Below are 16558 nucleotides of genomic sequence, written 5' to 3'. Positions count from 1 at the left end.
ATATCAAGACTCGAGTTGTAGGTCTGAATAAACAAATTAGCGAGTTATCGAGTTAAACTGGTGGTAGTTTTCAGAAACAGAAATCTAGATAAGACTTCAGGAAAAGGAACATGACTAATTCTTTCACTTTATAGCTAGATTCCGGATGCAAGGAACAATAAAAGCTTGCAAGGTGTGCATGAATGTCGGCTTAAATTAACTAGGAGTTTGCTATTAATCAAGCCATGAAAGATATATGGTAATGCACAGTGTTTTTACAAGAAAAATGTTTAAAATTACTATTTCATGTCGCAGGTGGTCCCATTGGTTGAAATTAACTATATATGTATAGGCCCCATATGCATAGAAGAGTAGTGGCACAAAAGGCCTAGTCATAAAATAAAAATAAAAAATATTCTTGGGCTATTTGATAAATACCTATTGATTGAGGAAACTTCTTGCTTGTGTTTTCTTTATTAAGGTATTATTGATCGAGGAAATTTAATCTTTAGTAACACTTTTACAAGTAAGGATGTCAAAGAACCATCATAACCCAATAACTTAAACTATTAGGTAATGTCCTAAGATATGATTTATATTATTCTCTAATACACCCCCTCAAGTGAAAGCTTTTTGGGCTTCAAACTTGCACAGGCCCACATTACCTTGTGCTTAATTTTTTTATTAAATAAATGGGGATGGTGAGATTCGAACTCGTGACCGCTTGGTCATCAAAGCTCTTATACCATGTCAAAGAACTATCTCAACTCAATAGCTTAAACTATTAGGTAAGGTCCTAAAATATGATTTATATTATTCTCTAACAGGAGTTATATCATGCTTTAATGAAGGGGAAATTCTACCTATCTGAACAAAAACTTGTAATAGGAATCCAAATGGCATATTTTCATTTCTTTTATTGTTTTTAAAAAATTAGCATAAATATTTAAAGATAAACTCGCACAAACAAAAATAAAAATTCGAGAAACAGAACAACCAAGAAAAAAACCTTGGTTCCCCATCTGCGAGTTTTTAAAAAACTATAGGTGATGAGAACTAAGGTTTTCTTTAAAAAAAAACAAAAAAAACTCGTAGTTTTTACCTGTAATATTTGCAACGTATAAACCCATTTTGAATACCATATGTGTTAATTATGGTTTTTTAAGGGTTGTACAATTTTTCAAAATCTTTTTAAAACAATTATATTTTCTTGAAACTATCTAAATCATGTATTAAATGGGAAAGACACCCATATTTTACGAAATTTAAGATTGTTTAAATCATAATATATAATGGGAATCATTAAGTTGAAGCTCTATAAAATTATATTAATTAGGAGAGTAGAATTTAGATCCTTCTATTGAACTTTAGCTAATTAAGCTGGCCAACATCCACAAATAAAAGTCAGGCATATTAAAGTTGAATTTAATAAATTTACTATTTAACATTGTAGCCGCCAACCTTTTTTTTATGATCACCACCTATTATCACTTGACAAACATGTCATCATGGACAACAATTCAATTGAAATTTTAAAAAATTTTGAAATATATTTTTGATTTTTTTTTATATTTTTAGATGGTTTTTATGTGCTAATTTAAAAAATAAATTTTTAAACTTAAAAAATATTATTTTAATACAATTTAAGTTACTTAATAAAAAATTCAAAGAGCCGCGTCTTAGCTTCATACCTCTTTATCACTATATAAACTATAACATCGTTGGGTTCCCATGCAAGTTTTAACATTGACAAAAACATTTTCATAGGAGAAATTGGAGAAAAATGCATCTTTCTAAGGCTATAGTTGCAGCCTTTTTCTTTGTAGTTTTGCTTGGAGGAACATTGGCTCATGGCCAGCTTACTCCAACATTTTATGACGAGACATGTCCAAATGTGAGCAGCATTATCCGTAATGTCATTACGGAGACAGTGGTATCCGATCGTCGGATTGGAGGCAGCCTCATCAGGCTCCACTTCCATGACTGCTTTGTTAATGTAATTACTTTGAAACATCTTATATTTGCTTAATTATATTAAACCGTCTATCTAAGTTGTGATTCTCAAGTTTTTTATTTTATTTTCAGGGCTGTGATGGTTCGCTTTTGTTGGACAATACTGATACTATAGAGAGCGAAAAGGAAGCTAATGGGAACAACAACTCTGCAAGAGGTTTTGAAGTTGTTGATAGAATGAAGGCTTTGTTGGAGAGTGCCTGTCCTACTACTGTTTCCTGTGCTGATATACTCGCTATTGCAGCTGAAGAATCCGTTTTTTTGGTATCTTAAGATGATCCCTCAACCCCCCAAAATATAAAATAAATATCTTGCTGTCTAATTCTAGTCAAAGTACGAAGAACACAAATATCATAGTTTATCATAATTGAATGAAAGAAAGAAGCTGAGATTTACTTAATTTTTTACACGACTTTATGAAGGTTTGGACAAAAAAGGAGTTAAGATAGAAATACGTTGAGAGTTGAAAAGTACTAATCCCCTAACTATGCATGGTTGCAGGCAGGAGGTCCAAATTGGACAGTTCCATTAGGAAGAAGAGATAGTACAACAGCAAGCCGAGATGCAGCAAATGCTTTCCTTCCAGCCCCTTTTTTCACCCTTGATCAACTCAGAGAGAGCTTCACTAATGTCAGCCTTAATAATAATAGTGATTTGGTAGCTCTATCTGGTAAGTATTGTTTGTCAGGCTCGACTCTAAACTGTAAAACTCTGTTATAATTGATTCTCCTTTGATGTAATTTCCTTTTTATCTTCTCAGGTGCTCACACATTTGGGAGGGCACAATGTTCTACATTCGTCTTCCGATTGTATGATTTCAATGACACCGGTGCTCCTGACTCAACAATTGACCCACCTTTTCTAGAAGCTCTTCAGAAATTATGTCCCGAAAATGGAAATGGGAGTGTGATAACAGATCTTGATGTCACAACAGCTGATGCCTTTGACAATAAGTACTACTCCAATCTGCAAGGTAAGCGAGGCCTGCTTCAGACTGATCAAGAACTGTTTTCAACTCCCGGGGCAGATGATGTCATTGCACTTGTTAACGCTTTCAGTGCTAATCAAACAGCTTTCTTTGAAAGCTTTGTGGAGTCCATGATAAGAATGGGAAATCTCAGCCCTCTGACAGGAACTGAAGGGGAGATCAGATTGAACTGCAGGGTAGTCAATGCAAACTTGGCTGGGCCAGATAGCATGCTTGTTAGCTCAATTTGAATGATAGGCTACATGCCAAGAAGCAGGTGATAATAAGCGATCTTATGCACTGTAATAAATATCAGAGTGATGAAAAATGAATACCAAATGGAGTCTTGTTGACATTTTTCTCACACACTAAAAAATGCATATATGTTAAGTCGATAAATTTATGATCCTTACGTAATTGTGATTGAGTCTTAAATTAAACCCAGATAAAATATTATTCCGAGTTGATTCTTGTAGAATCTATTCTAAACTTGGTTAGATTAACTTTATAAAACAATATTGTTTTAATAAAAAAATAAATTGCTTTTTTCCATGTTAACTACAGCTGTGCTAAAATGAATTATTTTTTTCCCGTGATCTTTTCTGCTGTAATTGACGATGATATTGCTATTGCTTATCTTTGAAGAAGAGATGAGCTAAATTATATTATATGGCTTTTATCATTGTCGGTGGATAAAAATTGGAACGAGTGGCTGGATTCTTGATTATTAATTCGGTTTTTTTTTCCCAAATAACATATTTCCCCCTAAATTATCATTAAATCTTAAATTAAATCTGTAAATAAAAACATTGTATATTAAGTCTCTAATTTATTGAAACCATAGTTATACCCAATTCGAGGGTCAACCTGGCCAAAAACCGAGGTCAGGTTGGCACGTAAATTAACAAATTTATTAAAACAACCACAGTTTTTTGAGGAAAAAAAACTATTTCATTTAAGTTTAAAACACATAGTATTTCAAAGTAAAACATGGCTCAAGTGAGGCTATAAGTCAACAAATCACTAAATTAACATATTAAGCCAAGTTTTATAACTATTTCGAAAACTACCCAGTTAACCCTAATTGGGTATTGTTTGATAGACAACAAATCCAATTGGGAATCGTTTTTGTTTGGGGAACAAGCTGGGAATCATGTTATAATTGGGGGACAATTATTGCCATTACCCAGAAATCTGTCAGCTGATGAAATAATGCTTTTCAAGGTTGTGGACTTTTCCATTTGCTTTTCAAGGTGGTGGACAATTATTTCTGACCAAAGAAGAGCGTTCGCATTAAATTAATTTTGTCTGTCCTTTTTCTTTCCTTGTCCTGTTACAATTAATTTTGTTGAATTATGTAGCATTAACTATACTAAAGAAAATTATTACATGTTACAGTGTTTTTCTCCCCTTTTTTTGTTGTGGCAGAAATGCTCAATTTCTATTATATCCAGCTATTTCACTCTTCTGCATGTTAGATATTTTTTTATAAAAAAATTATAAATACTAATTTTTTTAATGTATTTTTTTATATATAAAAAATTAAATATATATCAGAGTAAAAACTAATTCTTTATAATAAATATTAGAGTGATGAAAACTTGATGTAAATTAAATATCAAACGGAGTCTTGTTGATTTTCTAACATCCTAAACCGAATCATTATTTACTTTCAAACTAAAATGAGTAAAAAATACTAAACAAATGATTTTCATTAAATATTAGTATTTTTTTTAGTTTTTTCTTTTGAAAAGAATATTATTGCAATATTTTTCACAACTGGATAAGCCCGGGACCTTAGAAGAACAATTCTTTTTTTATGCTCCGGAAGATGATTTTCATTACCTACTGGATATCGATCTAATTAAGAGGCTGGGGCCTACTTCCTCGAAAACGCCCTATCTATAGGTTGCAGGATGATAAAAGTGGAAAGGAGCGTCATTAAACTACCTTCAATATGAATTAAAAACATTTAATTAAATACACTAAAGAAAATTATTACATGTTACAGTGTTTTTCTCCCCTTTTTCGTTGTAACAAAAATGCTCCATTTCTGGTTTGTTAGCTATTTTACTCGTGTTCTGTTGTAAGTTATATTTTTTATATATATAATAAATTATATATATGGACTTTTTCAATGTATTTTTGCACATAAAAAAATTAAGTATAGATTAAAAAGATTATGCATATATACAATTAAATAAATCAAGAATTATATGTGTTGGTAAATAGAAATTTTGTAAAGAGGTTTTCAGAAAACCAGTTTTCATAAAATACAGTCCTTAGGATGTTCCTTAGGATGTTTTACCTTTCGTTAGCTAAACTTAAAATTAAAACATCACTAAGAAATCATGGATCAGGAATGTAATTTAATCATAGTTATAAGATTTTATTGCAGTAACAATTTGAGTTGTGGGTGAGGATAGACTCAAATCAAGTCAAAATCTAAACTTAAAAAAAGAGATATAATTTTTATAAATAAAAAAAAACAGCATTTTCCATTAACTTGGCTCAGGACAGCCCCAAATTAGCGAGTCATGAGATAAACTGGTGGTAGTTTTCCTGTTTAATCACGAGAAGCAGAAATCTAGATAAGACGCGAAGAAAAGAAACATTACTGGCTGTTTGTTTGCTGGAAAGTAGTTTTTTTTTTTAAAGTAAATTCTGGGAAAGTGAATTATTTTTCGATGTTTGGTAGTATAATGAAAAATAAATTGGAAAATACTTTCCAGTGTTTGGTTATGTCATGGAAAATGAGCTGCAAAATAACTTATTAATGTTTTATTTTTTTCAAGTTTATTAAAATAATGAGAAACAAATCTTATAAATTAAAAAGTTGAATGAGAATGAAATTGAAAAAAAATATATAATTTCATAAATTATCTCAAATAAAATAAATAATAATCAAAATAATAGAGATCAAATCTAAAAAAAAAAAAGATGAAGAAATCAAAATAATAATAATTAACATTTCATAAATTATTTCAAATAAAATAAGTAAAAATCAAAAGAATAAGGACCAAATTTGATACATAAAAAATTTCAATAAAAAATGATAAGGAAAAAGCAAATAACAATTATAAAAATAAGGACCAAAGTTAATATAAAAATTAAATTTTAAGAGATGAAATTGAAAAATAAATATTCAAAACAAAATATATATAACAATCAAGCCATGAAAGATATATGGTAATGCAATAATATTGTTTTTACAAGAAAAATGTTTAAAATTACTATTTCATGTCGCAGGTGGTCCCATTGGTAGAAACTAGCTAACTATACATGTATAGGCCCCATATGCATATATAGAAGAGTAGCTAGTACAAAAGGCATAGTCATAAAATAAAAATAAAAAAAATATTCCTGGGCTATTTGATAAATATCTATTGATCGAGGAAACTTCTTTCTTGTGTTTTCTTTATTAAGGTATTGATCGAGGAAATTTAATCTCCAATAACACTTTTACAATCAAGGAGTTATATCATGCTCTTTTTTATTTTAATCTTGGATGTTTAGGTAAGTTTACTTATATTTTAATTTATTTTTTAAAGTTCTGAAATTAATGATTATATAAATTTTCAGTAGTCCTATGATTTATGACACTTAATGAATTAAGCTATATTTTTATTTTAAAAAAACTCTAATTGTCTGAACAAAAACCTGCAATAGGAATCCAAATGGCATATTTTCAATTCTTGTTTTTTAAAAAATTAGCATAGTTTAAAGATAAATTAGTAAACTCGCACAAAAAAAGAAATTCCAGAAATAGGACAACTAATAAAAAAACTGAAGAGTTTTTTAAAAAACTATAGGTGATGAGAACTAAGGTTTTGTTTTTTTTTTAAAAAAAAAAACCTCTCAGATTTGACCTGTAATATTTTCAAAATCTTTTTAGAATAATGCTATTTTCTCGAAACTTTCTAAAACATGTATTAGACGGTAAAGACACTGCATATTTTACGCAATTTAAGATTATTTAAATCCATCATAATAATGGGAATCATTAAGTTGAAGCTCTAGATGTATTCATTAGGATGGTAGAATTTAGATCCTTCTATTGTACTTTAGCTAAGCTTGCCAACATCCACAAATAAAAGTCAGGCATATTAAAGTTGAATTTAATAAATTTACTATTCAACATTGTAGCCCACCAACCTGTTTTTGTGATCATCACCTAATATCACTCGATAAACATGTCATTATCGACAACTATTCAATTGAAATTTTCAAAATTTTTGAAATATTCTTTTTATTTAAATTAAATTCTTTATATTTTTAAATCGTTTTGATTTATTGATATAATAAATAAATTTTAAAAAATAAAAAAATATTATTTTAATATATTTTAAAATAAAAAAACATTTTAAAAATTAAATACTATACATCACAATCTCAAACACCACACCCCACCCCACCTCCGTGTAGCTACTATTCTTGTTAAAAAATTCAAAGAACCACGTCTTAGCTTCCAAACCTCTTTATCACTATATAAACTATAACATCGTTGAGTTCCCATACAAGTTTTAACATTGACAAAAACATTTTCATAGGAGAAATTGGAGAAAAATGCATCTTTCTAAGGCTATAGTTGCAGCTTTTTTCTTTGTAGTTTTGCTTGGAGGAACATTGGCTCATGGCCAGCTTACTCCAACATTTTATGACCGGACATGTCCAAATGTGAGCAGCATTATCCGTAATGTCATTACGGAGACATTGGTATGCGATCGTCGGATTGGAGGCAGCCTCATCAGGCTCCACTTCCATGACTGCTTTGTTAATGTAATTGCTTTGAAACATCTTATATTGCTTAATTATATTAAACCGTCTATCTAAGTTGTGATTCTCAAGTTTTTTATTTTATTTTCAGGGCTGTGATGGTTCGCTTTTGTTGGACAATACTGATACTATAGAGAGCGAAAAGGAAGCCGCAGGGAACAACAATTCTGCAAGAGGTTTTGAAGTCGTTGATAGAATGAAGGCTTTGTTGGAGAGTGCCTGTCCTGCTACTGTTTCCTGTGCTGATATACTCACTATTGCAGCTGAAGAATCTGTTGTTTTGGTATCTTAAGATGATCCCCTGAACCCCCCAAATTATAAAATAAATATCTTGTTGTCTAATTCTAGTCAAAGAACGTAGAACACAAATATCATAGTTTATCGTAATTGAATGAAAGAAAGAAGCTGAGATTTACTTAATTTTTTACATGACTTTATGACGGTTTGGACAGAAGGAGTTAAGATAGAAATACGTTAAGAGTTGAAAAGTACTAATTCCCTAACTATGCATGGTTGCAGGCAGGAGGTCCAAATTGGACAGTTCCATTAGGAAGAAGAGATAGCACAACAGCAAGCCGAGCTGCAGCAAATGCTTCCCTTCCAGCCCCTTTTTTAACCCTTGATCAACTCAGAGAGAGCTTCACTAATGTCGGCCTTAATAATAATACTGATTTGGTAGCTCTATCTGGTAAGTATTGTTTGTCAGGCTCGACTCTAAACTGTAAAACTCTGTTATAATTGATTCTCCTTTGATGTAATTTCCTTTTTATCTTCTCAGGTGCTCACACATTTGGAAGGGCAAAATGTTCTACATTCAACTTCCGATTGTATGATTTCAATGGCACCGGTGCTCCTGACCCAACATTGGACCCGCCTTTTCTAGCAGCTCTTCAGGAATTATGTCCCCAAGGTGGAAATGATAGTGTGATAACAGATCTTGATCTCACAACACCTGATGCCTTTGACAGTAACTACTACTCCAATCTGCAATGTAACCGAGGCCTGCTTCAGACTGATCAAGAACTGTTTTCAACTCCCGGGGCAGATGATGTCATTGCACTTGTTAACGCTTTCAGTGCTAATCAAACAGCTTTCTTTGAAAGCTTTGTGGAGTCCATGATAAGAATGGGAAATCTCAGCCCTCTGACGGGAACTGAAGGGGAGATCAGATTGAACTGCAGTGTAGTCAATGCAAACTTGGCTGGGCCAGATAGCATGCTTGTTAGCTCAATTTGAATGATAGGCTACATGCCAAGAAGCAGGTGATAATAAGCGATCTTATGCACTGTAATAAATATCAGAGTGATGAAAAATGAATACCAAATGGAGTCTTGTTGACATTTTTCTCACACACTAAAAAATGCATATATGTTAAGTCGATAAATTTATGATCCTTACCTCATTGTGATTGAGTTTTAAATTAAATCAGAAAAAATATAATCCGAGTTGGGTCTTGTAGAATCTATTCTAAACTTGGTTAGATTAACTTTATAAAACAATATTATTTTAATAAAAAAATAATTTGTTTTTTTCCATGTTAACAGCTGTGCTAAAATGAATTGTTTTTAATTTTTCATGTGATCTTTTCTGATGTAATTGACGATGATATTGCTATTTTTACTTCTGCTTATTTTTGAAGAAGAGATGAGCTAAATTATATTATATGCCTTTTAACGTACTTTGGGTGGATAAAAATTAGAAGGAGTGGCTGGATTCTTGATTATTAATTCGGTTTTTCTCCCCAAATTATCATTAAATATTAAATTAAATCTGTAAATAAAAACATGTCATATCAAGTCCCTAATCTATTGAAAACCATAATTATACCCAATTCAGGGGTTAACCCAGCCAAAAACCGAGTCACAGAATGACACATAAATTAACAAGTCAATTAAAGCTATGGTTCTTTAAGGGAAAAAAAAAAAAAAAGACTGTCGTTTAAATTTAAAAAACATAATATTTCGAAGTAAAATATAGCTCGAGTCGGACTCTAAATCAGCAAGTCACTTACCAAGCCAAGTTTTATACCTATTTTGAAAACTATCCAATTAACCTTAATTGGGTATTGTTTGATAGATAACAAATCCAATTGGGAATTGTTTTTGTTTGGGGACCAAGCTGAAAATCATGTGATAATTGGGGGACAATTATTGCCATTACCCAGAAATATGTTTGCCGGTGAAAGACTGCTTTCCAAGGTTCTGTCCGTTTGTCAAATTGGAAATTATCTCAGTAATCACTTTCACCACGGGAGGGACCCTTCTATTTCTGAGCATAGAAGAGTATTCGCATTAAATTAATTTTGTTTGTCCTTTTTCTTCCAGTGTCATGTTGCAATTAATTTTGTTGAATCACGTAGCATTAAATATAAATGTTTGTGTGGTTGACGGCACCCAGCGTCAAGTCAGGTTCAGCCGTCCAGGACAAGCCTGGTTAATGGCAGACCATCAATTCAGTCGCTAAGAAATCCGAGCGCTTCTGATAAGAGTTCCGATAGTGCTGTCCTGCTCATTTTAGTCTTTTGTTTTATGTAATCTGTTCTGTGCAAGACAGGATTAAATCAAGGATGTAAATTTCGTTTTAATAAGTGTTTTGTTTTTTTAATTGAAATAGAATATTTTAATTTTAGAGTATTTTAGCGTGCCGTTTCGGGGTTGTACTATATATATATATATATTCAATAAATATAATTCAAATTCAAGATAAATTAATTATAAATTATGCAATACAAACACAATGCCAAACAAATATAATTTTAAAATTTAAAATATTTCTAAATAATCAAGATTAAATAGATCTTTAATTTAAAATAATTCAACTTAAACAAAATATCAAAATATTATGAAAGTAAAATGTTTTAACACAAATATTTTAAATATAAAGTTATGTTAATGTTATCAAGGCTAATGGAATCTAAAGCATCCTTTGTTTTGCTCAAATTCCTACAAAGTATAAACATGAAAAAAACAACATGAATATAAATCATATATATTAGTGATAAATCTAATTTTAAAAAATTAATATCATTGTTAATGAAAATAGTAATAATAATTTTCAATATTATTATTAATATCATTGTTATTGAAAATTGTAATGAAAAAGAACTTTTTATAATTAGGTGATTTGATTAATTAAATTGAACAAGGTTCAATTTGATTCAATGGCTTTTCAAGAGCGGAACGGAACATGTGGAATGAAACAGGAACGTTCCGGGTGGAATTTAGCCGAAAAATCCGGAACGGACCGAGATTTAAAATGAGATGAAATTTGTTCCGTTTTGTTCCGTTTTTTGAATTGGTATGGAACGTTTCGGCCATTCCGGATGAAACGGAACGGAATTGACAACCTTACTTGGCACATTCTGGTTTGAACATCACCCTATGATAATAGCTGTCAGATCTGGTCTTGCTACTGATTCAAATTATAGGGTTAATTTGGTCGATTAAAATGTTATTTGATCGGTAAATATAATTATGATTTTATTATCACAAATAAAATAATTTTATAATATAATTATAAAAACCACGTTGAATCTAAGAAAAATTTTGTTTAATTTTCTTACAAGATACTTAAATAAAAAAAAAAACAAGTGATGATCTGAATATAAAAAATTAAAAAAATAAGATTCTAAAAATAAAAATGATGAATCGATATGATATTACCTCCCCTCAAGAATTTAAATATTTATTTCTATAAATTTATTAATTATTAAAGTAAAATAAATATCATTACAAGATAAGCAAATAAATTTGATATCCTTTCATTGTAACTTTACTTAATTAATCATGGATCAATTCTCAGCCTTTAATCTAGCTATTTGATTTAATAATTAAGCAATGATAATTTTTTTTTACTTGTATTTTGATTAAAGATCCATTAAAATAGAGATGTTTTAACCTTATGTAGATATTATTGCTTGGGGAATTCAACAATGAATCTACTTGTTGTTATCTTAGCCGACTGCAGGAACAGACTAGCTGGGACAAAGCCCAAAGGTATCAGTAAGAAAGAATGAAAAAATAATTTTTTTGGTGAAAATATTTATCGAGGGAGTTCATCTAATGATTGAGAAGAGTCTTTCTATGATAAAAATAATAGGATGGATTTATATTTTTAATTATTCATTAAAGAACTATTTTAAATTCATAAATCTTAGATGTTGGATAAGGTTTTTTTAAAAAAATTTAATATTCTAATATATTCTCTTCAAATAAAAGTGTTTTAGACTTAAACTTTCATGGACTCTCCCATCTAATTATTGAATTTTTAATATCATATAACCAATCCAGAATTTGTCATATGATATTAATAAGTAATTTTTTAATTAATTTTGTGGACGTGTTTTGACATGGGGTGGTAAAGGAGGCCATTTTGAGGGTGTTTTCATACTTGTGAAACTATACAGCTACGATTATATGTGAATTATATATATAAAAAAATAAATTTAATATTTTGTTTATATCAAAGATAATATAAAATTATATTTTTATAACTAAGCATCAGTACTTAACGGCTTAATTTCTTTTTAAGAAAATTCATTTACACTATATATGGAAGATAAAAGTAGTTGAACCATTATCTCGTAGATCTTCGTTAAATATGCTATATCTATCCTCGTCTTGCTTTGGAAAATCGTGCTGTTTCTTAAACATATGAGGTAATCTAACCTAATTAGTGAGTATGCATTAATTGTTGTTAATTTGCTAGATAAACATGAATGGATTAATTATATTCCTAATCTGGCTAGCTAGGCCTAGTGGTTGTGTTGTCCTTTTACTAGAATATCCTTAAGAAGAAGACATATTCTAGATATTATAGTTTCCAAAAGAAGAAGAAAAATAACGAAGTCTAGAGAACATTTTAGAATACTTAAGGAGTAATTATCAATAATTAATTACTTTATATAAAAAAAAAGACATAGATATAAAGATGAGAGGGCAATAAGAGAGAGAAAGAATTAGTTTTTTTTTTTTTGATGAAAATATCTTAGGATTGGATATAATTCCTTTTCATCTTTATATATATATCTCAAGTAATATTTTAAAATTTCTTGAAATAATTGTGACCTCATTTTGGGGTCTTAACAATAAATTGGAAATTTAATTATTTTTGCTCATATATAGCTTGCACAATTGAACAATTTAAAGCCTCTATCTCTCTCTATTTGCCGATTGGTCATAGCTAGCTCAATAAAGATGGAATACACCATCCTCTCTAACAACGAAAACAATATTGACAAATAATATTTTGGTTGATAATTTTCAATGTAAATATTGGTCGATAAAATGATGTTTATTCACCTACTGAATATTGGAATATTGTGTCGGTGTTTTTTTAAATATTTACAAATATTTAATAAAAATAATTATAATCTTTAATTTAATTGATGAATCGTGGTTAAATTCTCGATTCAAGTTCTATAAAGGGTGATGAAGAATTTTAAATTGGGTTTAAAAGAAGTTGATTTTAAATTTTAATTATTTGTAGTGTTATTTATATATATATTTTTTAATTATCTTTACTAGGTAGTTTTTGTTTTTAATTTTTTTTTCCATATGGGTTAGGTTGATTTTCATGTTATATAAACAATTGTTGAATTATTTCTAAAGTCAGTTTTATAAATTATTGAATTTCATAATAAATTAAACAATTTTTCTCTGTATCTAAAACTTGAGAACCCTTATTTTATATCTTTCACTATATCCTGCATCATATTTTATTGTTTTTCCTTTAATTTCCAACCTTCCATATATATATATATATACACATTGATGTCCCTAATTTGCCCTATAAATATGGCCCTATAGAATGCTGTTCACCTCACACCACTAGTAAGCTAATAATCTTCTTGCTTCCACAATAGTTTGATACTTTTGCTAATTGTAAGTCTCCCTCTCCCTCTCCCTCACCCTCTTACCATACTTTCTCTGAGTGCTCTTTCTAGGAGTGCCTTTGTCCATATCAAAGGATTTGTGTGATTGATCTTGTAGTAATCTTCACTCCGCCTCTCCAAACATATAATATAAGAATTGCTAATTTCTGTATGTAGAAATGATCTTTTTATATGTATGCATTGTGTATGTATGTATGTATGTGTAGGGTATTTATCTTGTTCATAACTCAGGTTTTTTTTTACTAGTCACCGTTGAAAAAAGAGAGTTTTTTTCTCTAATTATGAATTGTCGCATTTGGAGATTGGATTTTGATCTTTTTCAAGATTAGATCAAATTTAATTATATGTTTAAATGAATAAATTAAAATAATGTATTTTTGGTTGATAATTTTGCATGGACGTGGTTGTTTTTATTTACAGACAAAAAGACTTGGAACACTGATCATGGATTCTCTGCGATTCCATCAAGCAACTGCCTCAAATATTGGTGGCTTCAATGACAAGAACAATGCAGGAAACATGGTGGATCTGAACCTGAAACTAGGTTTAGCAAATCATTATGAATTAAATCATCAAATAAAACTAAGTGATTTATTCAATATTCCAGTAGTCCCCGTGACGACTCCTAGCCTTGCCAACTTCGACTTCAATGGCCCCAACACCAGTGATGAGGTATATATATATATATATATTTATCTCTAGTTAACTTTCTCATAAAAATATATTGGGAAAAAAATCATATTCTCCCTTAATTAGTTAATCTAAAAAAAAAAAAAATCAGTTGACAAACAATATGATTAACTGTGTGATATATATAGTTAAAATGATGATATATCGATGTTTGATCTTAATTTTCGATTATTAATTGATTTTTACATCAAAAGAAATATAATTTTCTTTCATGATAATTTATTTATGAAAATCATCGTCAAATCACATCAATTATCTGTTTGTTTTTTAATGATATTTAAGAATCGTCATTTGTTTAAGCATAACTTGCAAGTTTCATATCAATTTTATTTCTACAAATATAAAAACTAAAAATATATTAGTAATATCCTAAAAAACCATAAATGAATATGGAGAAAGATTACATAATCCTAGATGCTGATTAGTCAATTTGAACACATATAATTAAAAATGATGTTGCGAGTTAATTATACTATTTTTCAATATAGTTAATTTGTGCCAGAAAACCTGTAGTTGTCCTTCTTTAAAATATGAATTTATAAATAATCATTAATGGAAGTACGTAATTAATTAGCTATAGCTTGAACGACAAATTTCTCATCATCTTGTGTTTTTTACTATAAATCACTACCGAAATGCTCGGAATATTAATTTTTGAAAATATAAATTAAATAAATTAAAGCCTTTAATTAATTATGAAAATCTAAAACATAGATTGTTTTACTGACATAAAATTGTATTTTCTTGAATCACTCTCATTTTCATTTTGCGTTCACAAGTTTAATTATGTTGTAAAAATCTTCAAAAGACCAACAACAAAAATAATAATAATAATTGCCTTAACAGGAGATTAACCATGGACATGTTGATATATATCATTCTGGAACAATTTGTGATGAGGATAGCACGATGGTCGGAGGACCCCCTTCCTCCTCCCATGTATTGGGCAATGGGAGGACCACCGTCCCATCCACACAGGAGACGGGGAGCCAACCCCATGCAATCAACTTGAATAATAATGTGTTGAACCCTGCCGCTGCTGATCAAAATACTAGCTCCATACTAGAAGTCGGTGGCTACTTCAACACCGATTTGCTTCCACCAGCTACCTTGAACAATTACATCCTCTTGGATTCCTCATCCAGGGACGCTGAGAGTGGAAAATCTCCAGGAACACACAGGTGCCGATGTGAAATATGTCGCAGCCATCCTCGCAAAACATGCCTCAATCCTCTCTGCAGAACAAAGAACACTCCTATGTGGCGCGGAGGTCCCCTCGGACCCAGGGTGACTCCTTTAATTTCCAAAAATTTACATTGCAAGCAATAATATTTTTTTTATTATCTGGTTATATGTGTGTGTGTGTGTGTGTGTGTTCGAGTGGCAGTGCTGATGTTTTTTTTTTTTTTTTTCATTATTTAAGACTTTATGTAATGCTTGCGGCATAAGGTATAAGAGAGAAAAGGTTCGACGGAGGGCTTGAGAAGAAGCTGGTAAAGGGTGGGAGAAGCGGAGTAGCTGTTCTATAAAAAGGCCTTTTGTTTTCGTATTTTCTATGTAATAAAAGCCTCACGGCTCTTTTTATTAATTTTCCAAAGCAAGCGCATGGTAGAATTAATATTAATAAATATATGAGTGATTTTTACCTTTTTCTTGTCTTAATAACATAAGAAATTAGTCGGAACATAGATAATATTCAAAAAGTACAATATCATGACAATACAGCAGCATCAATTTTCTCATTAGAATAAATATAATTTCTTCCACATTGTTTTAACGAAAATCATTTTCATCAAATAACAAATATCCCCTGTTTATTTTTCACATTCTTTTATGAATATATATTATTGGTAGAGAATTACACGTTAACTATCCTCAAGTTTCATTTTCACAAATTTAAAAGATTTTATATATATATATATATATATAATTTGTCTAAAAAAAATTAAAACAAAAATATATTTTTTTAGCATTTTTTGTCAAACATTGTTAAGTGTTATAGAATTGGGGAAAGACATAAAAGCTGAAAGGAAGAAGATGAAAAAATTGAGAATTTATTCACTAGATTCATTTTAATTTTTGTCAAAGAATCATCTCAATTTAAAAAATTAAATTATTGAATGGTTTTATAACATCCACTTGTGCTTAGTTTTATTAATTTATTTTAATAAAATAAAAATAATAAAATTTAAATTCATGACCACTTGATTATTAAAGTTTTGATATCATATTAAATAATA

The 16558-nt window shown here is 29.8% G+C and overlaps 1 protein-coding gene across 3 annotated transcripts; it reads left to right on the top strand.

The window, feature by feature from the left end:
* Positions 1-1703: 1703 nt before the first annotated feature.
* On the top strand, positions 1704-9073 carry LOC7455766 (peroxidase A2). 3 transcript variants are annotated; one of them, XM_002299116.4, is made up of 5 exons: positions 1704-1975; positions 2065-2256; positions 2494-2662; positions 2753-2926; positions 8688-9073. In XM_002299116.4, exons 1-5 carry the CDS (start codon positions 1763-1765, stop codon positions 8969-8971), a joined length of 1032 nt encoding a protein of 343 aa, XP_002299152.4. In that variant the 5' UTR covers positions 1704-1762; the 3' UTR covers positions 8972-9073. The 3 variants fall into 3 exon arrangements, with proteins under 3 accessions (XP_002299152.4, XP_052312840.1, XP_052312837.1); XM_052456877.1 differs by lacking the exons at positions 2065-2256; positions 2494-2662; positions 2753-2926 and adding exons at positions 7521-7738; positions 7827-8018; positions 8255-8423 and having other exon boundaries at positions 1718-1741; positions 8514-9073; XM_052456880.1 differs by lacking the exons at positions 2065-2256; positions 2494-2662; positions 2753-2926 and adding exons at positions 7827-8018; positions 8255-8423 and having other exon boundaries at positions 1706-1975; positions 8514-9073.
* The last annotated feature ends 7485 nt before the right edge of the window (positions 9074-16558 follow it).

This window comes from Populus trichocarpa, chromosome 1 (assembly GCF_000002775.5).
Source record: "Populus trichocarpa isolate Nisqually-1 chromosome 1, P.trichocarpa_v4.1, whole genome shotgun sequence".
Lineage (NCBI taxonomy): Eukaryota > Viridiplantae > Streptophyta > Magnoliopsida > Malpighiales > Salicaceae > Populus > Populus trichocarpa.
This window is presented reverse-complemented; position numbering and strand designations above follow the sequence as displayed.